The 25,061-nt window shown below is 43.4% G+C and overlaps 1 protein-coding gene across 1 annotated transcript in view; it reads left to right on the forward strand.

Annotated features, from left to right (window-relative positions):
- Positions 1 to 24,356, forward strand: part of LOC311111221 (sodium-dependent noradrenaline transporter-like) — a gene marked incomplete at its 5' end in the record, with an annotated part of 31,890 nt that extends 7,534 nt beyond the window's left edge. Inside the window, 11 exons of the mRNA XM_084153934.1 lie at positions 9,811 to 9,949; positions 12,064 to 12,198; positions 12,934 to 13,037; positions 15,302 to 15,426; positions 16,630 to 16,742; positions 17,748 to 17,876; positions 18,269 to 18,368; positions 20,857 to 20,957; positions 22,549 to 22,716; positions 23,816 to 23,890; positions 24,270 to 24,356. Coding sequence (XP_084010060.1) covers positions 9,811 to 9,949; positions 12,064 to 12,198; positions 12,934 to 13,037; positions 15,302 to 15,426; positions 16,630 to 16,742; positions 17,748 to 17,876; positions 18,269 to 18,368; positions 20,857 to 20,957; positions 22,549 to 22,716; positions 23,816 to 23,890; positions 24,270 to 24,293 — 1,213 coding nt within the window. The 3' untranslated portion in view covers positions 24,294 to 24,356. The remainder of the gene's footprint in view (positions 1 to 9,810; positions 9,950 to 12,063; positions 12,199 to 12,933; positions 13,038 to 15,301; positions 15,427 to 16,629; positions 16,743 to 17,747; positions 17,877 to 18,268; positions 18,369 to 20,856; positions 20,958 to 22,548; positions 22,717 to 23,815; positions 23,891 to 24,269) is intronic.
- Between the last annotated feature and the right edge of the window lie 705 nt (positions 24,357 to 25,061).

The following is a 25,061-nucleotide window of genomic DNA, read 5'->3' on the forward strand; positions in this document are numbered from 1 at the left end:
GTATTCTCCCATACTGTATTAATCTTCACAGATCTTGAATACTCATTAGTGTATTAACATTGGCTCTATCAAAGAGCTTTAGGTCCATACTCCCCTGAGAGCCACTATATCCCAGTATAACTGTAGTTGATTCTAGACAGACTGAATGAAAAACACAGAGACCCAGGCAGTGGGAGCTCTAGAATAGACAGTGATTTTTCTCTGACAACACTTCTAATCTCATTGTACATTTCAGTCAGGCCTTGTGTGGGGGACATAAACCCCCTGCTCCCACAGGGCTCCAGGAACAGGAACAAGACCATCAGGCCGCTGCACGCTCTGGGAGAGATCACACTGACTGAGTCAACAGATTTCTCTCTCTCCTTCTTTCCCTCGTTCTCTCTTTTTCTTCTATTTGTTTTCTCTCTCTCTCTCTCTCTCTCGCTCTCTCTCTCTCTCTCTCTCTCTCTCTCTCTCTAATTTCTCTCTCGCTATCTCTTTCTCTCTCTCCATTTCTCCCTCTCTATCTCTTTCCTTCATGTTTTCCCTCTCTCTCCATTTCTCTCTCGCTATCTCTTTCTCTCTCTCCATTTCTCTCTCGCTATCTCTTTCTCTCTCTCCATTTCTCTCTCTCTATCTCTTTCTCTCTCTCCATTTCTCTCTCTCTACCTCTTTATAAATATAATATAATTATAATAAATATAATTATAATTGGTCATTTAGCAGACGCTCTTATCCAGAGCGACTTACAGGAGCAATTAGGGTTAAGTGCCTTATTCAAGGGCACATCGACAGATTTTTCACCTAGTCGGCTCGGGGATTAGAACCAGCGACCTTTCGATTACTGGCACAACGCTCTTAACCACTAAGCTACCTGCCGTCCACTTAAGCATCTTTCCTTCATGTTTTCCCTCTCACTTCATTCTCTTTCTTTCATACGTCTGTTTATGTAATGAGCAGCGATCTCTGAGAGAATCAAGGAGCTGCATGTGTTCTTAGTTCTTAGATATGGAGATTTGATCGTCCTGTATCCGCTAGAGATGAACAGGGACAGAGGAGACATTTTCTCATAAGATTTTCAAGATTTGAGGGAGTAGCATTCAACACACACATGCATGCATGCACACACACACACACACACACACACACACACACACACACACACACACACACACACACACACACACACACACACACACACACACACACACACACACACACACACACACACAACACACAGCTTACTTTTCCTTTGCTGCTGCATTGCTCTGGTTCTCACACAAGACCACGTTGATGTGTTGCTGTGTGATGTGTTGCTGTCCTCTCCTCAGCTGACTGAGGATGTGCTAGGCCCTCATTTCCTCTCCTATTAGGCCTTTATTATTGGTTTCATTGATCACCGCTGCCCTGCAATCTGTGGTGCTGCTGTGCAAAGGTCCCTGGAGTATAGTCATTAGTGTCATGGCAACGTCCAGGGGCGGACACCACAGCAGGTGTCAGTTACAATGCTATCACAGGGGCTCAACACAGCTATCAACACCTAATGACAGACTAGGATTCTCAGAAACCAAGCTGGGCTACCAAGAGGCTGGGTAAATATATACCTTCTGTGTTGATGGTACTGCTGGGTTGTCTCAGCATATATCAATAAACGTCAATCAGTTATGTAAACTTATACAGTTTGAGTACAGATCAGTTTGTTATATTAATTAGAGAATGTCATCAATAATATTATGCGAAGTCAATGTAATGAAATATCCGAGCATTTTGAGGACACTGCATAATGTTAGGATATTTCATTACATTGACTTTGCGTAATATTATTGATGACATTCTCTAATTAATATAACAAACTGATCTGTTACTCAACAAAATTATCTGTATTTTTCTACCTTGAAATAGTGAAATAGTGGATTTGGATGTTTGAAGCAGGTGTTTATAATTGCAAGCATTGCTTAAATGGCATGTGCAAATCCAGTCCAAATTAAATCAACACAAATTGAGAGCCATGTTATTCTATTAGCAGCTCAGATTATGCCATTAAATAGCTATTAGATTATCGAAAGGTTAGAACTCAGAACACCTCCCTTGGAAGTCTCACAAAACCTTTATCAGTCTTAATTGAACAAGCCAACTGCTGGGAGATCAATAGCTCATATGTTCCAAGTCTAGACATTCTGAACACTCAGATGGGATCTCAAACATACACCATGGCCCTCTCAGACTTCTCTTTCCAATACCTTGAATAAATGTCATTTTAATGATACACAAGACAATAAGAAAACATGTTTATTTTGAATCAAACATAAAATCTTGAAATCACGTCTTGAAACAACTAACATACAGGGTATTTGTGTCCTCTTGATCAAAGTACCAGAATTACCATTCACTCAACATTCACTCAAATCAAATATTTTAAATCAAATATCCAACCAAATACTCCCCCCAACCAAACACTCCCCCCAACCAAACACTCCCCCCAACCAAATACTCCCCTAACCAAATACTCCCCTCAACCAAATACTCCCCCCAACCAAATACTCCCCTCAACCAAATACTCCCCCCAACCAAATACTCCCCCCAACCAAATACTCCCCCCAACCAAATACTCCCCCCAACCAAATACTCCCCTCAACCAAATACTCCCCCCAACCAAATACTCCCCTCAACCAAATACTCCCCCCAACCAAATACTCCCCCAACCAAATACTCCCCCCAACCAAATACTCCCCCAACCAAATACTCCCCCCAAACGTACTGTAGACACCTTCTACCCCTCTACCCCTAACATATTGCTTTTGTCAGTTCCACTCTAGCAAGCTGCAGACAACCACTGTGAATGTGACTGTAGCCTATCAAATGTTGCAATGGTGAAACGTTTGATAGATATAGTTTTCGCCTGACACGATGAAACGTGTGTGTGAATCCTCTCATAAATCTATTCCTACATCTTTGGTAGGACATCAATCACATGGTTCCATGGAGATAAGTTGTGCGTGAGTTCTAGAATCTAATATAATGTGGACGAGGGGGGCCTGTAGACCACTGGATGGGAATGAGAGTGATTGAGTAAGAGCAGAGGCTGAAGGACCTGAGCTGACCTGGGTCAGTGATTATGAAGACATGGGGCTCTATAAAGGGGTGAGGTAAGAGGACGGCCAAAAGCCTAGCTACCTCAGGAGACTGCTGCTTTAGACATGTTTCTCCCCCTCTGACTTTAGTTGGCTCTCTAGCCCACCCTCTATCAGTGGGATACATCCAAGAGCTGTTGCAAGTCTACCAGAGGTTAGCTGAACCTTAATGGAATATTTTATTATCATGTTCTCTGGGAAGGTCAGAGGAGACTGTTTATAGACCGTTGATTTCAACTCCTTTTGACACAGCATGTATTTGATACACAGTACTATGTGTGTATTATTCTTGTTAGATAACCTAGTTAGTATTATTATGTGAAGATGTGTTTGTTAATCATTGCAGTTCAATTAGTGTTAAAGGTGAGTCACGTGGCAGGGCGGCTCACTTGGCTCGCTGCATGGTAGAGGCTCTAAAAGTCAGGGGTCAGGGCACAGGTCAACCTGAACACTTTTTAAATTATGACCTGTCTACCCCACAGGTGCCCATAGTTCTCAAGGTCAAACACTTCAATCTTAAATCCAGCACAAATATGTCACCGTATAGCACATCAACCCCCAGCTATTTGGCCAATCACCTAGACACTGAGAGAAGGAATCAGTCATGTTTGTAGATGTATGACCAGGGTAAAGGTATGTGATAGAAGCTTGGTCTGATACATCCTCAGGCTGGTCTCAGTAGGAATATCCCAGTGGTCAGGAATATCCCAGTGGTCAGGAATATCCCAGTGGTCAGGAATATCCCAGTGGTCATTGCATGGTCAGTTCAACAATGATCTTTATTTAAATCAGCAGACATGCTATACACATCCTCTGTGAACGTTGCAGCATTAGATTATCACACAGTTTCATCAACAACACATGGTTTCTATAGATTATTTACATCCTTTCCATGCTAAAACAGCTGCATTTGATTTAGTGTCAGCTTTACTTGATGGATAGCCTTCATTAAAAAAGGGCTATTTGCATAGAATTTTGAGATGATTGACTTCAATGTGACTAGATTGATGAAGTGCACAATTAAATATAGTTTTTAGAGGAAATTACTCAAACAATTACATAAGAGATGATGAGCTTTTATTTGATCAATCTCACTTTCCATCAGTTCCACTTGCATGGTTCTGAGGTGATTTGTAGTAAGTAGCGTTCCTGCTTGGTGTCTCTACTTAAAGTCAAGTCAGACGTTTACCTCATTCTGGAGAACATACTGTACATGTCTGGTTTCCCGGAGACACACTAAGTCTTGTCCTTGACTAAAAAGAAAGCTCAATATAAGCTTAATATGTGTCTGGGAAAATGGCCCAAAGAGATTAATACTATTCGATAAAGCATACAATATTGTTTGAATTTTTCCTGGAAGATATTGTTTTCCAGTTTCTTTTAATAGTATATTGTTCATATCACTACCATATTATATGTTTGTCTCTGTTGTGTATATATGCTTCTTAAATAACATTTTTGCCTAGAATTTGTAAAACAGGCCTTAGGGATCGATATACTTTGGTATGCACATTGTACTGTATACACATAATATATTCTAGTTTTATATGGTTTTGAACAATAAGACTGGGTACTTCCGTTAATAACAGGGTACTACTGGTATCTTGTGTCCCAGGCTGTGTCCCTGTACCATCAGTTATGGACACTCAGTAGTGTACTAGCTGGGCTGGCTGTGTGCCAAATAGTTTCAGGTCATTTATGTGTTGACCATTTCTGGGAATGCAGATAAGAGTGAATGAGTTTAGAATAACTGGTCCGAAAAACGCATTGATGTTTGATAACATTTATGTTAGTGTGATATCAGATGGACTGTACAGCCTGGAGGCACCACAACAACTCTAGACCCCCTGTCTATACATGACTAGTCAGAAATATCAACATGTGTCTGTCTCCCGTTCCGTTCTGTCCTTCTTAGACAGCTCCTCTCCTCTCCTCTCCTCTCCTCTCCTCTCCTCTCCTCTCCTCTCCTCTCCTCTCCTCTCCTCTCCTCTCCTCTCCTCTCCTCTCCTCTCCTCTCCTCTCCTCTCCTCTCCTCTCCTCTCGTTCCCTCTCCACCAGGCGTGTCAAACATACGGCCCTCAGGTCGGGGGGCATGAGATCTCAATTTGATCTGAAATTACTAGGTAGTCAGGGAGCATCGAACATTTAAAAAACAATGGATAGGGGACTCTTAAAAAAAAACTAATGGCGAGGAAATAAAACCAATTTTAAGTGCGGCACTTGGGACCTTGGTGAAGACCGAAAGTGGCAAAATTAGTTTGAGAAGCCTGTTCTAGACCTAACAGCTTTGAATTTATTATCATCAGGATATAAATCACGTCAGTTAGACATATTTCAGACTGGACTGTCTGATCTGACATATCCTCTATTCCCCTTGTCCTTTATGTCTAGTCTGGACAGACAGTTTGCTTGTTCCTGTGTCTTCTCTTCTGGCTTGCCAGTCGGTGGGTTGTGTAACCAACGTGGAGCATCAGATCCAGATATAATTTCGTAGCTACACTTATCAGTGTCATCTCAGAGAGAGGCTGCCCGCCGGATCGGATCGCCTCGCTAGCCCACCGGTCACACAGACAGACAGAGAGGAGGAATCAATGGGAGAAAAAACTACCAGAAAAAGATAATGAAGCTAATGGATGGATTTTTGATGTGCAGCCCTTAGACAGCTGTTGCTCTGATGAATAGGGATGGGTGTTATTTCGAGGGCTCCAGAAAGAGACAGCAGCCAAAACATCACGTCTTGGAGAGACATAGGAGACCCAAAAGATCACGTAGTCTTGGAGAGACAGAGACCATAAAGATCACGTAGTCTTGGATATGAGCATCATGATGAGCACCAATCTGGCCTGGCTCTTTGTTGTCGGCTCCATGGAGTCCCACATCTCTCTCCCCAATGGCAGTGTGCCCTCGGCTGGGCTGTAACACTGAGCCTCAGGCCTGTTTCAAAGACTGGAAGATGAAGAAACAAACAGCCATCAACCCGCCCCTCAGGGACCTATGATTAACTGGTTTTTAAACGCAGTGTTTTCAAAGCAGAAACAAACCATCTGTCATCTCAATATAAATGTAAATCATTTTAGGGCACCCTCTGCGATTAGAATGAGATCAGATGTCCCATAATACTGTCCACTTGTTATGACTTAAGTTTACTCCTTCCTCCTTACTCAGAGCTGTTTAGAAGAAGAGGAAAAAAACACCTGGCCGTTCTCCCTATAGGTCAATATTATTCTGTTGATCATTTAAACACTATGACCTCTGACCCCTGCTTCCCTTTGAGCAGGGCAGTGTCTTTAAATGGCACCCTATTCCCTTATATAGTGCACAGCTTTTGACCAAATCCCGATGGTCCCTAGACAAAAGTAGTGCACTATAAAGGGAATAGGGTGCAACTTGAGACGCAGAGCAGGAACGGGATGCTCCCTAATATCGCTGAGCTGGAAGTTGATCCAGATCCGCTGTCAGTCTGGTCAGTCCGGTGGGACTCAGAGCAGGTGTGGCTCAGTATGCCTGTCCTGGGAAGATCCAAGGATGATCTGGGAATGAGGAGACAGATAGCAGGAAACAATATTGATGTAGGGAAGGATGAGTTACCATTTGTCTTCCTGCCGTCTCCACTCTTTTATTTATGTTCCGGTAAAACGCTTGACCCTTTGAGCGCCCATTCAACTGAGAGTAGTAGTCAGAGTGCTTTGATGGGAATGGCTCCCAAGAGTCGGTTATTAAAACCACTAGCTGCCAAGGTCTTTGAAGGAGTGGGAGGGAGTGTGTGTGTGTGTGTGTGTGTGTGTGTGTGTGTGTGTGTGTGTGTGTGTGTGTGTGTGTGTGTGTGTGTGTGCGTGCATGCATGCATGCTTTTGTGCATGTTGAGAGTAGAAAACATTTTCTCAGGTACTCCAAACCCTGAGTCCTTCATTCTTCCCTCGTGATTCTGTTAGCTAGATGATTGAATGGATACAGAATGTGGTGATCATAATATGTTGGGATAAAAGCTTTGCACTTCATTCTGAAGTTGTTTGATTTAGGTGACCAGTAACAGTAATCTTGTGGAACGGTTAGTTCAATGATTAATTTATAGATGTTTTGACTGGGTTTTAAGATCTCTAAATCAGTGGTTCTCAACTGGTTTTGTCTCGGGAACCAAATTGAACCAGGTTGTCTCAGTCGCGACCGAATATTCGCATCTCGAAAAAGAATCGCTAAAATACAATCTGGAAAACTATTTTTAATGCTATATTGATATTAAAAGTAGCAATTATATGAAAAGGAAACAACTTTCCCACCTCTTTCATTGTCAATAATTACATTTTGCCCATAGTCTTGATGAAGAATGTTAATAAACTCACTGAGACCACAAAATCAACCAAAATAGTGCTGCTAATACAGTGGGGGAAAAAAGTATTTAGTCAGCCACCAATTGTGCAAGTTCTCCCACTTAAAAAGATGAGAGGCCTGTAATTTTCATCATAGGTACACGTCAACTATGACAGACAAATTGAGAAGAAAAAAAATCCAGAAAATCACATTGTAGGATTTTTTATGAATTTATTTGCAAATTATGGTGGAAAATAAGTATTTGGTCACCTACAAACAAGCAAGATTTCTGGCTCTCACAGACCTGTAACTTCTTCTTTAAGAGGCTCCTCTGTCCTCCACTCGTTACCTGTATTAATGGCACCTGTTTGAACTTGTTATCAGTATAAAAGACACCTGTCCACAACCTCAAACAGTCACACTCCAAACTCCACTATGGCCAAGACCAAAGAGCTGTCAAAGGACACCAGAAACAAAATTGTAGACCTGCACCAGGCTGGGAAGACTGAATCTGCAATAGGTAAGCAGCTTGGTTTGAAGAAATCAACTGTGGGAGCAATTATTAGGAAATGGAAGACATACAAGACCACTGATAATCTCCCTCGATTTGGGGCTCCACGCAAGATCTCACCCCGTGGGGTCAAAATGATCACAAGAACGGTGAGCAAAAATCCCAGAACCACACGGGGGGACCTAGTGAATGACCTGCAGAGAGCTGGGACCAAAGTAACAAAGCCTACCATCAGTAACACACTACGCCGCCAGGGACTCAAATCCTGCAGTGCCAGACATGTCCCCCTGCTTAAGCCAGTACATGTCCAGGCCCGTCTGAAGTTTGCTAGAGTGCATTTGGATGATCCAGAAGAGGATTGGGAGAATGTCATATGGTCAGATGAAACCAAAATATAACATTTTGGTAAAAACTCAACTCGTTGTGTTTGGAGGACAAAGAATGCTGAGTTGCATCCAAAGAACACCATACCTACTGTGAAGCATGGGGGTGGAAACATCATGCTTTGGGGGTGTTTTTCTGCAAAGGGACCAGGACGACTGATCCGTGTAAAGGAAAGAATGAATGGGGCCATGTATCGTGAGATTTTGAGTGAAAACCTCCTTCCATCAGCAAGGGCATTGAAGATGAAACGTGGCTGGGTCTTTCAGCATGACAATGATCCCAAACACACCGCCCGGGCAACGAAGGAGTGGCTTCGTAAGAAGCATTTCAAGGTCCTGGAGTGGCCTAGCCAGTCTCCAGATCTCAACCCCTTAGAAAATCTTTGGAGGGAGTTGAAAGTCTGTGTTGCCCAGCGACACCCCCAAAACATCACTGCTCTAGAGGAGATCTGCATGGAGGAATGGGCCAAAATACCAGCAACAGTGTGTGAAAACCTTGTGAAGACTTACAGAAAACGTTTGACCTGTGTCATTGCCAACAAAGGGTATATAACAAAGTATTGAGAAACTTTTGTTATTGACCAAATACTTATTTTCCACCATAATTTGCAAATAAATTCATAAAAAATCCTACAATGTGATTTTCTGGATTTTTTTTTCTCATTTTGTCTGTCATAGTTGACATGTACCTATGATGAAAATTACAGGCCTCTCTCATCTTTTTAAGTGGGAGAACTTGCACAATTAGTGGCTGACTAAATACTTTTTTTCCCCCACTGTAAATCTATATTGAAAATACTGTGATTGAAGATTTCTTTTCAGTGATTTAATTATTTAAAAATGTAAATTCATTATCATTTCTATACACTTTCTACCTGATTTCAGTTGTTTAAGTTCAGACTGGAGTAAATGGTGTGTAGATGACTGACTTAGAGCAGGTGACTCCCCTCACTCTACTCAGGGTCAGACAGGGACTGCTCATGTGTTGAGTCTGTCCCAGCTGAGTCATAGCCTGGGTGGATCCACCATACAAACACAGCACTCTCTGGGGGCTGGCCAGGGAAAAGAGAAGACTGTATGTAGCCTGCAATATAGCCTTATACTGTATGTGTCCTAATAAGGCATGTATATCTTCCAATCTTTTTCTTGATGTTTTAGGAGGTATCTATGCTGTGGACAGTTTGGTCATAAATCTGGGTCTAAATGAGGTTTGGTGTGTTGTTGGAGTGTGTTGTTGGAGTGTGTGTGGTCTGGGTGTGTTACGCATGTCATCCTCCACACCATCCTCTTGTTAAGTATGTGGATGCTTCCCGATTCTACACCTTTTTCCAGAAGTGCACACTTTCATACTCCCCGTCATTGATTTAAAAGCATAGGGTTGGTGTAAGCATTGGCTGGAGGTAGTTGCCACAATTGTAAAATGCATGTGAGAAAGTGTGCAAAGAACACTACGGGAGAAGCTTGTAGAATCGGGACTCAGTGTGTGTGTGTTCTCCAGACGTGGCGTACTCCACCTCCATGAGAGCAGGGGGATCCAGGACCTGGGCATGCCTCGCTGGGAGCTGGTCCTCTGTCTGGTGGCTGTGGTCTTTCTTCTCTACTTCAGCCTCTGGAAGGGCGTCAAGTCCTCCGGCAAGGTACTGTTGACACACTGTACTGTACTGCTTAGTACAACACACTCCTACTGTAGTATAACAAACATTCCTACTGTAGTATAACACACTTCTACTGCAGTACAACACACTCCTACTGTAGTATAACACACTCCTACTGCAGTATAACACACTCCTACTGCAGTATAACACACTCCTACTGTAGTATAACACACTCCTACTGTAGTATAACACACTCCTACTGTAGTATAACACACTCCTACTGTAGTACAACACACTCCTACTGTAGTACAACACACACGCCTACTGTAGTATAACACACTCCTACTGTAGTATAACACACACGCCTACTGTAGTATAACACACTCCTACTGTAGTATAACACACTCCTACTGTAGTATAACACACTCCTACTGCAGTATAACACACTCCTACTGTAGTACAACACACTCCTACTGTAGTATAACACACTCCTACTGCAGTATAACATACTCCTACTGTAGTATAACACACTCCTACTGCAGTATAACACACACGCCTACTGTAGTATAACACACTCCTACTGTAGTATAACACACACGCCTACTGTAGTATAACACACTCCTACTGTAGTATAACACACTCCTACTGTAGTATAACACACTCCTACTGTAGTATAACACACTCCTACTGCAGTATAACACACTCCTACTGTAGTACAACACACTCCTACTGTAGTATAACACACTCCTACTGTAGTATAACATACTTCTACTGCAGTATAACACACTTCTACTGTAGTATAACACACTCCTACTGTAGTACAACACACTCCTACTGTAGTATAACACACTCCTACTGTAGTATAACATACTCCTACTGTAGTATAACACACTCCTACTGTAGTATAACATACGCCTACTGTAGTACAACACACTCCTACTGTAGTATAACACACTCCTACTGTAGTATAACATACTTCTACTGCAGTATAACACACTTCTACTGTAGTATAACACACTCCTACTGTAGTACAACACACTCCTACTGTAGTATAACACACTCCTACTGTAGTATAACATACTCCTACTGTAGTATAACACACTCCTACTGTAGTATAACATACTCCTACTGTAGTATAACACATTCCTACTGTAGTATAACACATTCCTACTGCAGTACAACACACTCCTACTGTAGTATAACACATTCCTACTGCAGTACAACACACTCCTACTGTAGTATAACACACTTCTACTGTAGTATAACATACTCCTACTGCAGTATAACACACTCCTACTGTAGTACAACACACTCCTACTGTAGTACAACACACTCCTACTGTAGTACAACACACTACTACTGTAGTAGGCAGGTAGCCTAGCGATTAAGAGCGTTAGGCCAGTAACTGAAAGGTCGCTGGTTTGAATGCCCGAGCCGACAAGGTGGAAAAATCTGTCGTTCTGCCCTTGAGCAAGGCAGTTAACCCCCAACAACAACTGCTTCCCGGGCGTCGATGACGTCGATTAAGGCAGACCCCCGCACCTCTATGATTCAGAGGGGTTGGGTTAAATGTGGAAGACACATTTCGGTTGAATGCATTCAGTTGTACAACTGACTAGGTATCCCCCTTTCCTTTTCCCTAGTATAGCACGCACTGCAACTGTACACAAAATGAACTGTGGTTGTGCGGACACACTCTGCGTAGTACATGGGTTTACACTGCAGTACCTTGAGAAATAAGATCTATAAACAGTAACCGGAGTGTGACAAAAACCAGTCCCCGAGTTGACAGATCTAAGCACCGTTTAGTACTGCTTAGTGCATGAGTCTACACAGATCTGAAAAAGAACATCTATACAGTAACCATAGCTGACAGGCCAGGGAGAATACAACAATTCACATGATGTCATGCACTGTATGTCATAGGACATGATCTCACAGTAATAATGACAAATCTGTAATGTTATGTTGTCCAGGTGGTGTATTGAACACTACCGTACACTCTTAGAAAAAAAGGTGCTATCTAGAACCTTAAAGGGTTCTTTGGCTGTCCCCATAGGATAACCCTTTGAGGAAATGTTTTTGGTTGCAGGTAGACGCTCTTATCCAGGTGCAGGTAGTCATGTAGCTAATGTTCTGTGTTGTGTTGTATCCAGGTGGTGTACATCACGGCCACCATGCCCTATGTGGTGCTGTTTGTCCTGCTGATCAGAGGCATCACTCTGCCAGGGGCTATGGACGGCATACGGGCCTACCTCCACATCGACTTTAAACAACTCAACGACCCCAAGGTCAGACAGGTCTTTAGAGTACAGTACAGTGTGTTACTGAGATTAGGGATGCAATATTTCCAATAACTTACAAAATTCCCAGGTTCCCGGAATCAAGAGAGAATAAACAAGAAATCCGGGATCCGCCAAACAGGATTTCTTGAAACCTGGGAATTATGCTAGAGCTCCCATAGTCACATCCAATATGGAAATAAATTAAATTAACTCATTTAGGAACCAAAACATGTGTTAGCTGTTTTTGGACACAAAGTGGAGGGAAAAAAGATTGTAATAAAAAACTGGGAGGTTGTGATTTCACATATGCCATATTCAATATAGAATGCTGTAAATGAACGGTAAGGAGCTCTAATGTTTAATATAGAATGCTGTAAATGAACGGTAAGGAGCTCTAATGTTTTTGAAAACATGGCCAAGGAATCATATCAGAGACAAGATTATTTAGAGCCAAGAGTCAGTAGATAGTCAGTACTCAGGAGAGATTCTGTCAAATGTAATGCTCTTCTCTGTATCATATTATAATGCTATGGGCTCTTTATATTATATTATAATGCTATGGGCTTATCTTTTTAAGGAGTGGGGTTTCTTAAGTTCTTTGCTTGATTGAAGAGATAGTAAAGTGTTGGAAAGACGGGGGCGATAGGGGAAGGGTGAGTCAAAGGGCAGTGGGCCGGGGTCAGCGACTGTAACCGCTGGATCACACAGGCCACAAAGTCTCTTTCTATGTTCCTGCTGTAGGTGTGGATTGATGCTGCTACTCAGATCTTCTACTCCTTGGGAGCCGGCTTTGGAGTGCTCATTGCATTTGCCAGCTACAATAAATTTGACAACAACTGTTACAGGTAAGATTTATCACTGTTGATATCACGGTGCTGTCCTCAGTGCTTCTCTATCATGACCTTACAAGGCTTACATGACCTTCTATAACCTGTAACCAGGCAATCAGATTGAACAGATCCTGTGCTGTGTTAAGGTCTCTTTAGATTTGTCTTTCCTGTTTTAACTGGACAGAAAGGTGATGTGTATCTGGCCAGTGGACTTTCTGGCTTGGAGCTAACAGGATAAGTGCAGCCCATGCTAGGCCAGATGATGGCTATAGCCATAGGCAGTGTTACGTTCCCTGCCATTCTGTGGTCCTCTAAACCCCTCACAGAGAAACAGACATTAGACTGTGGGGTCTGCTGATCCTTGTCATCACTAATAGGTTATTGTGAAAGTGGAGAGGTGGGTGCTGCTATCAGTTAGACCCATTCTGCTTTTAGAAAATGTGAGCTAGCAAGCCAGCAAGGCAAGGTAAAATATCACAAATAGAGCTAGATAAAGCCAGAAGAATAATATACTTGTTGAACACAGCTGATTAGCTATAGCCATCAGTCTTGTGTGTATAGCTATCTGCTACAGGGCGTTTTGATGTGAGCATGGGCGTGCACCACTCGAACGTGACGTTTGCTTGTAAACAAAAACATTTCTATATTGGTTTAAATAGAACCATGAGGAAATCTGTAGGAAACGTTATGTGGAAGTACTGAAATTCCCACCTAAGAAACATATGGTTCTCAGAACGTTCTGTTCTAACTGGGTATCCTGCATCATTCACAGAACATTGTGGGAAGGTTGTATGCAAAATAACTATAGGGCTACCACGCTCTCACTAAGCTCTAAGAAACATATGGTTCTCGGAACGTTATGTGTTAGCTGGGTAGGGTTTTTGTAGTGTGAAGCTGTACAGCTAATTGAGTTTCCCACTCTTATAAATTACTTTGCTTGATCTAAATTCCCCCCCCCCCCTTACACAGCTGAAGGCCTCATGTGTGCTCAGCTGGGCCATATGTGGGAGCTAAGAGGCTGAATGAGGACTTGTGAAAGTTGGCTGTTACATCCGTAGATATTCTGAAAGGACATCTATGTGGTAGCAGCTGGTTGTATTATTCTCCATATTGTACACAGATGGGACGGTTGAGGTCAGACTGTGGTCCATGTTCTCTCTGTCTGTCTGGTGACTGAACGTGGGTTAATGACCACAAACAGTCTTCAGGCTTTCACCCAGTTTGATTTCCAGGTGGGCCTCAAAGGCTCTCAAACAACATCCAGTCCCTCTGCATCAAAATTGTTAATTAAAACCAATACAAAATTAAACTATTTAAAGGGGCATCAATTTTTGGACTTATTAATTAATGATATGTACCCATTGATTCTTGAAGAATATAACTTATGAATGCCTCATGAGCTTAGTTCAACTGTCGTACCCCATCAGAACCCAAAATATAAGCTTTGTTTTACTCCAAAGTTTGTAAACAAAGTAAATGTAAACAAACACTATATAGCCTCTAAACATGGTTTACACTATAAATGTGATATTATGGATGGTCAGTCCTTGCATCCATACCTCTGTCTATGAATTTGAGAGTGGTTACATTTCTCCAGCCCCATCCCACAGCTTCTTACCAAAACAGGGGTGGGGAGTATTCTTTGTTATTGTTTCAACTGCTGATTGCCGCTTTAAGGTTAGGGTTAAGGCAACAGATCTATATGGGAGGCCTCACCCTGCCTGTACAGTTCAAGGCACTAAGAAGTTACTTATCCAGCAATGCCTTTGCTGGTGTTGGGTGGTAGTGAAAGCTGAAGGTTCTCTGTGTGTGCGTTCCAAATGGCACCCTATTTCTACATATTGCGCTACTTTTGACAAGAGCCCGATGGGCCCTGGTAAAAACAAACTAGTGCACTATATAGGGAATAGGGTGCCATTTGGGACACAGCCACTGCCTCCTCATTAACCTACTTCCAACCTCTCTGCTGAAACCTTCTTTTCTTCTGTCTTCTAATACCTTGACAAGACCCTCAAGACAAGACACAAGATATGGTTCCAATAAAAACTTCTGTTTAGATTTACCATGGTTCAAGGAAAAAACAGCATGTCTGTGAAATAAGACACGGGTTCTAAAAGTCCAATAGTCAAACTGTTAATATGGTGAGTTTATTATTGCTGTAAGACCTGTCATGGTACTATCATGGTAGCTTTATAGGCTAGGTGTTGTTGGAGGCAGAGTAAGAGCTCACATGAAGTGTTTTCTAAACATGATTTGTGTGTGTGTTCTCTTCCCCACAGGGATGCTATCCTGACCAGTACAGTGAACTGCGTCACCAGCTTCTTTTCAGGGTTTGCCATCTTCTCTGTGCTCGGCTACATGGCCTACAAACACGGGGTCAGGATAGAGGACGTGGCCACCGAAGGTGAGAGGAAGCCTACTAGACACACACACAAACGCACACACACACACACACACACACACACACACGCACGCACGCACGCACACACACATAGGAAGATATACATGCCTTATTAGGACACATACAGTATAAGGCTATATTGCAGGCTACATACAGTCTTCTCTTTTCCCTGGCCAGCCCCCAGAGAGTGCTGTGTTTGTATGGTGGATCCACCCAGGCTATGACTCAGCTGGGACAGACTCAACACATGAGCAGTCCCTGTCTGACCCTGAGTAGAGTGAGGGGAGTCACCTGCTCTAAGGGAGGGCAGGATTCTGACAACACCCAACAGTCAGTCATCTACACACCATTTATAGAGTTTCAAACCCAGTCAAAACACCTATAAATTCATCATTAAACTAAACATTCCACAAGCTTACTGTTACTGCTCACTAAATCAAACAACTTAAAGGAAAGATTCACCCATTTTGAATATTATATAATTTTTGTGCGTCTATAAGCAATGTTCTATCAATTCCTGAGGTAAGCAGGCAGAAATACAGCCGGTATGACGAATGATGCAAAACTCATCATACTGGCTGTATTTCTGCCTGCTTGTACAGCAATAGCTCAGAAACACATGAAAACATGTGTATCTGAGAACATCGCTCAGAGATGCACAAAAAACGATATAACATTCAAAATGGGTGAATCTTTCCTTTACGAATGAGCAGCAACGTGCAATGCTTTTAATATAATTGATTGCAACAGTAGCTGAGAGGGTCTGGGGTTCAGATGGAATTGAAATACCAGAGAACACATAAATACTGGCCTGCTGTGGAGAGAGGGTTTGGCAGACATACAAAAAAAATGAAATCTGATAAAAATCTGCTTTGCTTTCTAGTTCTTCTGTCTTCTACTTGCCACTGTCCCTCCGCTGTCTGTCATTTCTTTGTCATCTTGAGTCCTCACTTCTCTGCCTTTCTCCTTCCTTTCCTCCTTTCACTTTCCATTGTTAAATCATCTCTTATTTTCTCTGAAACGACCTTGTGGACAGGGTCAAGCTCAGGACAAGGAAGTGTTATATCAACATCCCACCAAACAATATGCTGTTTTATTTCAACATCCCACCCAACAACGTACCATTTTATAGACTGATGGTAATCAGTTGTCTCTGGTATGTGCTATCACAAGTGTCTCTATCTATGTATCTGTGTGTGAGTGCAGGTGCAGGACTGGTATTCATAATCTATCCTGAGGCCATCTCCACCCTCCCTGGATCTACCTTCTGGGCCATAGTATTCTTCATCATGCTGCTGACTCTGGGCATCGACAGCTCTGTGAGTTACTGGCCCACCTCAGGGTTGAATTACTGCATGCTATGTCCCACCACAGGGCACGGATGGCTACTGACCATTTGTTTCTATCTTATGGTGGATTTATCTGATCTATCTAGTGGATTTATAGTAAGTGTAGATTAGAATACTGTATCTCCTCCGATCTGTCTATCTATATCTATATGTCTCTTTGTCCCTCTCTGTCTCTTTCTCTCTCTGTCTCTCTCTCTCTCTCTCTCTCTCTCTCTCTCTTTCTCTCTCTCTCTCTCTCTCTCTCTCTCTCTCTCTCTCTCTCTCTCTCTCTCTCTCTCTCTCTCTCTCTCTCTCTCTCTCTCTCTCTCTCTCTCTCTCTCTCTCTCTCTCTCTCTCTGTCTGTACAGTATTACAGGCACTTTTGCATACACACAGTCAAGTCAATCTTATACATTATTCTACTTTCCCATGGTTGCAGTGAGTGCTCTGGTCCTGCTCTGAGTTCTGGGTACTGCGAAGGCAGTTGTTTTGACTGTTACCCAATAACCATGAAGTGGAAAGTCACATGCATCGCAGCCTGAAACGCAGGAAAACTTTGTCCACAGTGATTGTTCATTTTTCCTCATAAAATTTCCCAGTTACATAAGGTGATCATTTACTGTAAATGAAGCAAAAAAGGAAATTCCACAGCAGTAGGAGTCATGTAGCACTGCACTTAGAAAGCTAGGTCTGATCGTTTAGATTCTAGGCCAAAGGTATTCTGTTTAGGTGAGAAGACTGTGTGATTCTGTTACATTACTGCTGTAGGTACTACAATTTATGTGTTTGTGCCACTGAACCATCCTAATGTATGTCTGCCTGTCTGCCTGTCTGCCTGTCTGCCTGTCTGCCTGCCTGTCTGCCTGTCTGTCTGTCTGTCTGTCTGTCTCTGTCTGTCTGTCTGTCTGTCTGTCTGTCTGTCTGTCTGTCTGTCTGTCTGTCTGTCTGTCTGTCTGCCTGTCTATCTTCCTGTCTGCCTGTCTGTCTGTCTTCTAGATGGGTGGTATGGAGGCGGTCATCACAGGACTGTCGGACGACTTCAAGATCCTGAAGAGGAACAGGAAGCTGTTCACCTTCGCCACAGCATTCGGAACCTTTCTTGTCGCGCTCTTCTGCATCACTAATGTGAGGTCACTTCCTGTTCCTCTGAGTCACATATGATTTTCATAGCTCTCATATGATTGCATAAATCAAACCAAAGAGGATCACAAACTTCCCACCAGGCATAAGATAGAAAAGGGAATCCCCTGTCCAACCATGCGAACAATTGTTATTGCCTGACTCGATAAGCTTTGTGTTTCATGCTTATCCTTGCCAGCTCACAGTAGTTAACGGCAGCCAGGTTGCCCATCTTCAACAACCTTTTGACATTGTGTCTCTGTATCTCTCTCTCACTCACTCTCACTCTCTCACTCTCACTCTCACTCTCACTCTCACTCTCACTCTCACTCTCACTCTCACTCTCTCTCTCACTCTCACTCTCTCTCTCTCTCACTCTCACTCTCTCTGTCTGTCAGGGAGGAATATATGTGCTGACTTTGTTGGATAACTACGCGGCGGGGACCTCCATCTTGTTTGGGGTGCTAATTGAGGCCATTGGGGTGTCCTGGTTCTACGGTATGTATTATCGGTCCCCCTTAGCCTAGTACAGAGGCACATACTAATGCTGACTTCTTACTGTGGTGAACCTGCTTATCTACCTTTCCTCTTCTATTGTTCATTAGAGCCCAGTCCTTTGTTCCCTCCATCTCTCCACCCCCCCTCCATCACCCCACCCTCCCCCTCCATCACCCCCTGCCCACAATTGCCCTCCCCTGGCCTGCCCTCTCCTCCCGTCGGCTCTCTCAACCTCCCTAACCCTCTGGCATCTTCACTACCCAGGCCCTGCAGCTACACCTGACATTTACTGGCAGTGTAGAGACACCGTGCTTCCCTTCCTTAGACCTCCACTGTTAACCCCCTTTCTCCATCTCTCCCAATACTCCTCTTTCCATCTCTCCATACACTCCCCTCCTCCCCTACACCCCCCGCCTTCTCCCTTCCTCCCTGCTCCCTTCCACTCCTCTCCATCCCCCCATACACTCCCACTGTCAGACAGCAGATTGCAGCAGTCATAAAGTAGGCCACAGCCAGAGCCACACACAGACCACTGATGGGAGGCTAACTACTGACTCTCTCCCTTGTGGGGGTCAGAGGAGAGGGAGGCAGAGAGGGGAGGCTAGCTACTGAGTCTCTCCCTTGGTGGGGGTCAGAGGAGAGGGAGGCAGAGAGGGGAGGCTAGCTACTGAGTCTCTCCCTTGGTGGGGGTCAGAGGAGAGGGAGGCAGGGAGGGGAGGCTAACTACTGACTCTCTCCCTTGGTGGGGGTCAGAGGAGAGGGAGGCAGGGAGGGGAGGCTAGCTACTGACTCTCTCCCTTGGTGGGGGTCAGAGGAGAGGGAGGCAGAGAGGGGAGGCTAGCTACTGAGTCTCTCCCTTGGTGGGGGTCAGAGGAGAGGGAGGCAGGGAGGGGAGGCTAGCTACTGAGTCTCTCCCTTGGTGGGGGTCAGAGGAGAGGGAGGCAGGGAGGGGAGGCTAGCTACTGAGTCTCTCCCTTGGTGGGGGTCAGAGGAGAGGGAGGCAGAGAGGGGAGGCTAGCTACTGACTCTCTCCCTTGGTGGGGGTCAGAGGAGAGGGAGGCAGAGAGGGGAGGCTAGCTACTGAGTCTCTCCCTTGGTGGGGGTCAGAGGAGAGGGAGGCAGGGAGGGGAGGCTAACTACTGACTCTCTCCCTTGGTGGGGGTCAGAGGAGAGGGAGGCAGGGAGGGGAGGCTAACTACTGACTCTCTCCCTTGGTGGGGGTCTGAAGAGTGGGAGGCAGGGGAGGCAGGGAGGGGAGGCATGGGGGAGTTGTGAGAGACTGTACACTACAGTGTGTTTATAATTGTCTGTTTAGCAGTTTGTGTTATTTATCCAATAGTAAAATGGAATAAATGTAGGTGCAGTGAAATATGTTGTTTTACAGGGTCAGCCATAGTAGTATGGAACCCCTGGAGCAAATTAGGGTTAAATGCCTTGCTTTAGGGCACATCAACAGATTTCTCACCTTGTTGGCTCAGGGATTTTAACCAGCAACCTTTCATTTACAGGCTCAATGCTCTAACTACGAGGCTATTTGGCATGGACGTGCATGGGTGAGAGTAGTGAAGGACTATATGGTGTGTGAACAGTTCTATGCAGTCTGTTTAGTGTTTTATGTATTGCACAGAGATAATACTGTATGTCGACAAGTTGTGCTTTATCTTTAAACTACAGCCCATCAATGTACACCATGATTTATAGTCAGTATTAACTGCTGAAACTGAACCTCATGATGAGGTCAGACAGACAGAGCACCACAGAGAGAGGAGAATAAAGGAGAGGGTCTGCTTGTAGCTGGAGTTGTGACAGGGTTTCCTGGACCTGTCTTAATGTTAACAGGCCTTGGCTGCTCTGATAAAGAAGCATTATGCCCAAGCTATAGAAACACCATGGTTGTGTACAAAATGGCACCATATTCCCTATATAGTGTACTACTTCTGGTCAAAAGTAGTACACTATATAGTGTCGTTTGGGACACAGTCCATTTCCTTATAGGCAGACTTAACCCTGTGTGAAATTATAATATAACATACTTGGAACTCAGAGACTTTTATGAAACAGATATCATTGAGCTGCATTTTTACTGCTGTGTGAACTCATAATTACAGAAGAAATTGGAGTTGTGTGCCATGAAGCTCTTTCTCAGCCAATGCTCCAGCTGTTATGTATGGACATTGATGAGAGGAGCGTTAGTTCTCCTGTGAACTTCAGACATCAGAAGCAAAGCGGACTGTGGGTCTGACCTGGGTGCAAATAGTATTTGTTTTCTTTCAAGTACATTGAGCGTTTGATTGAGCCTTCCCGTAGTGCCAGATGGGCAGGGTTTGTACTATTGGTTGTATTGCACCAGGCAAGCTCAATCAAGCTCAGCTTCAGTATTTGTAAGGAAACAAGTACTATTTGAACCCAGGTCTGCAGTGGGTCTATGGGTATGGTTCTGTGTGCGTGAGTTCAAGCCCTGGTCTTCTGCCCTGTGTTTCCTCTCCAGGCGTGGACCGCTTCAGTGAGGATATCGAGCGCATGATGGGCTTCAAGCCAGGTCTCTACTGGAGGCTGTGCTGGAAGTTTGTCAGCCCCACCTTCCTACTGGTGAGAACCCCGGGGGGCAAGAAGGGGCTGATTGGGGGGCTGGGGCTGAAGCCTTTGGCATGGTGCTGGGGCTTGGGGTGGGATGGGAGGGCAAAGTGCCTGACACAAGCTTGAAGTATTAAACATACTGTAGGAATCATGATCTATGGTATGTAATTGAGCTTGAATGGAAATGAGGAAATTCCCAACAGAGGTTACCTAATTGTTACTGGCTGCCATATACTGTACTATAGTCTTTTTTAACTCGTATTATGTGCCAGCAATTAGTAATTTGCCACAGGAAATGTGTTTTCCTGTAAAAAAAATGTTAGAGATGTGTTACGTCAATGAACCACAGATGTGGGTTTGTATAGATAGGGATTACCAAAAGCACATGATCTGTCTTGACGGGAAATTATATTATTCCCTTAATGCTTTTATATTGATTATGATCTTTCATATGTCAGTATTCCTCTTTCCATAGGGGAAGTTTATATGTTTTAAATGGCAAACAGGAAATAAAAAGAGGATGGGAAGATTGAAAGCCAGGAAAATAGGTAGATTAGATTGAAAGCCGATATATCACCAGGATCTTTAAACCTTATGTCTGAGGGGACCTATCATTGTTTAGTTTTAGTGTGTAGTGAACGCTACCATAGTTCTGCTAGCCTTACCTCCAGAAGCAAGGCAGAAACAGCAGATGTCAGGAAGATAGCGCCCAACTCTGGCTGTTGCATGGATGGCATTTGTAGAAAAAGGACATAGAATAATGTTGTTAGCCTTTGATATTCAGTTGGAGACGAGGAGGAGACACTGCCCTGACCTTCCAGTGTTGTATTATAACTACTAGTGATGTTTGCTGCTCTCTGGGGCAACAGTTACAAAGCTACAGAGTTACAGTTCAGTGGTGATGGGCCTCCAGTCTCTAGTCTACAGCTGCCTGGTGAACCAGAGTACTTACAGTGAAAGTCTATTACAGTATGTGTCAAACCCCAGAGGGAGAGACCATGCCCATGTCTGTTCTATTCAACTCAATTTCATCTCTGTAATGCTTTTATGTTTTTGTCAAAATGAACAGTGGCGGAGTATTCGTTTTTTCTACAGAAGCTGTTTTGATATCTCTTTGGGAATATTTTAACCACTCTGTTTTTTTTTTCTCCTCTCCGTACTTTGTGATGATAGCCAGCATCGAGACCTAGCGGTTCTATTGTTTCTCCTGTCCTCAGTTTATATGGTGACCTAGCTAACCGTTCTGTTGTTTCTCCTATCCTCAGTTTATATGGTGACCTAGCTAACCGTTCTATTGTTTCTCCTGTCCTCAGTTGATATGTTGACCTAGCTAACCGTGCTGTTGTTTCTCCTATCCTCAGTTTATATGGTGACCTAGCTAACCGTTCTATTGTTTCTCCTGTCCTCAGTTTATATGGTGACCTAGCTAACCGTTCTGTTGTTTCTCCTGTCCTCAGTTTATATGGTGACCTAGCTAACCGTTCTGTTGTTTCTCCTGTCCTCAGTTTATATGGTGACCTAGCTAACCGTTCTGTTGTTTCTCCTGTCCTCAGTTTGTATGGTGACCTAGCTAACCGTTCTGTTGTTTTTCTCTTCTCCCCAGGTCGTGGTGATAGCCAGCATCGTGACGTCCACGGGCCTGAGTTATGATGACTATGTCTTTCCTTCATGGTCCAACGTGATTGGTTGGGGTGTAGCTCTGTCCTCCATGATGTTTGTGCCCATCTATGCCATCTATAAGTTCCTCAGTATGCCAGGGACATTCAAACAGGTCAGTGGAAAAACAAATCCCTCTCATCTGCATAATTGTTGTTTATATAATGTAAAGATAACCTTAGATCGATTTGATTTGATTTATTAGGATGCCCATTAGCCGACGCCAATGGCGACAGCTAGTTTTACTGAGGTCCGACATATAACATAAAAGACATTACAGACAAAATACTTTACAATTTACATACATTTAAAAACATTAACATGTAGTGTGTTAATGTTGGCAGGTACAGTATGTACTGTAGCTTGATGTCATGTAGCTTGAAAGCTGTGGTAAATAGCAACCTCTTATCTGTATCCCAGCGGTCAAAACTGGTTGAAATGCCATCCTTATAACCAGATTATGATGTCATTTCAACCAGGTTTGCACGCTGGGATAGTATGTGTTTATTTTATGCAAAGATAATCTTAGATCAATGGCAGGCATGTAGCTTGGAGTCTTCAAGGCTTGACCTTGAACTGACACAAACTGACTTTTTCCTTTTCGATGGTTGACGGTTGATGATGTCAGTACTTGTGGGACGCTGGTTAGAGATCTTGCGGGTTCAAAGCCTGAACAGTGAACAGTATAATCATAAAAATAACATTCCTTTGATGATTATCTTTCTGAGCAGTAAACAGTGTTACCTTGTGTTTTCCTACTCACTCCTCGTGGCATTTCCTTCTGATGCCTGGCAGTGTTTAGACTCCTTCCATGACTATCTCCCATGCTTTTCCTCCAGCTGAGATCACAGTTTATCATACTGTTATCGCACCAAGTGCACTTCAGTCAGATATGAGGACGGGGGCGATCTGGAAGAGACATCAGAGATCATACAGTATACACTACAGTACAGTGTACATCCAGTCCAGCCTGATCACATCAGAATCAGAAAGCTGTTTGACATATTTGAGCTATCTCCAAGTTCCTTATCTATAGAAGAAATGGTGGATCTATAGAATAAACTGTGACCATAGATTAAAGTGCTAGTTTATTACAAACTTCAAGATCATATCTCTTGTGCTTGGGACAATGTGTTTTTTGCAGTGTAAGAGTATGTGTTTATTGTAAGGTACGAGTTATGTAATATAATGTACTGTAATGGTCTGTTTTTCAGAGGATAGCCTACTGCATCACACCAGAACACGAACATCATCTCGTGGCAGAGGGAGCTACCATCAGACAGTTCACGGTGAGTACAGATGTTGGATCTTCATTTGAGCAAGTTTGCTAGAGCAGGACAATTATCCTGCAGCAACAGGACATTTGAATTATTATGTGGATTATAAGTAATTGACATTTGTGTAGGGGTTGATACATTTATTGTTAGGGCAAATCAAGTCTGACATTTTAAAGTGAAAATGACAAACTTTATCACTCTTTTGTTGCTGAGAATTTTCCTGAAATGCAAACTTGTAGTGTGTTTATGGTTCTACATCTGTGAGGGCTGGAAAACAGAGAGGTATAGAGGATGTAGGCAGAGTGATGACCAGAATGGAAATGTGACCTCTAATGATGCTCTATGCTGCATTGGCAACGAGCTTTATCAACATCACCCTTTTCTATTTCAGCTCAAGCACTGGTTGGCTATCTGACAACCTAATGTCACCCAACCTTCCTCACTACTCACAATTCCGGGGTGTTGGAGTCGTGGCGTTCCGACGGCAGATGTTCCTGCTGCTGAGCCTCCTGCTACTGGAGGATGGACAGGGAAAACGCCATGCTCCTTTCTGCCTCTCTGTGTTCTTTTGGTTCTGACCCAACCTGTGACCTGCCATCCCCTCATTTCCACTCCGCCCCTCATCTCCCGCTCTCTCTGTCGAGTGACTACAGATTCTCTCCTCAACCTCTGCCTACAGAGTCAACTCAGTATCCTCCATGTTTTTGCTTTTGAAGTGTCTTTTTATTTAGAACAATTACCATGTGGCATCATCTTCATTTTTTTCAAATGTATACAACTCATAAGATGGAGAAATTCCATGCAGAGAATCTACAGGTGTTTTTTTCTGTGTTCATGGACATAGTTATTTGTTTTCATATCAGTTTTTTACATGTTTTTTTCTTTACTATGACTGTTCTGTGTTCATTGTCTATAGAATGGGTTAGACACTTAAACCAAGTCAAAAAGTACCAAATTACCACTTCTGTCATCATGTATACTCTAGGCAGGGGGAGACAAACATGACTCACATTGCTTTTTGTCTTTTTGACTCTTTTCAAAAAGGACCCTCAAGCTTTTAGGTGAATGAGAAAGGGGAGAAATATAGTTTCATTGCCCTCTTTGTATGTCTGACTGAGTAGTTATCATTGGGAGAAGGTCCCCATTCCCTACTCTAGATATCATGCTTTAGAAAGAGCAGCTC

This window comes from Coregonus lavaretus, assembly GCF_964263955.1.
Source record: "Coregonus lavaretus genome assembly, chromosome: 37".
In the NCBI taxonomy this organism is placed as follows: Eukaryota; Metazoa; Chordata; class Actinopteri; order Salmoniformes; family Salmonidae; genus Coregonus; species Coregonus lavaretus.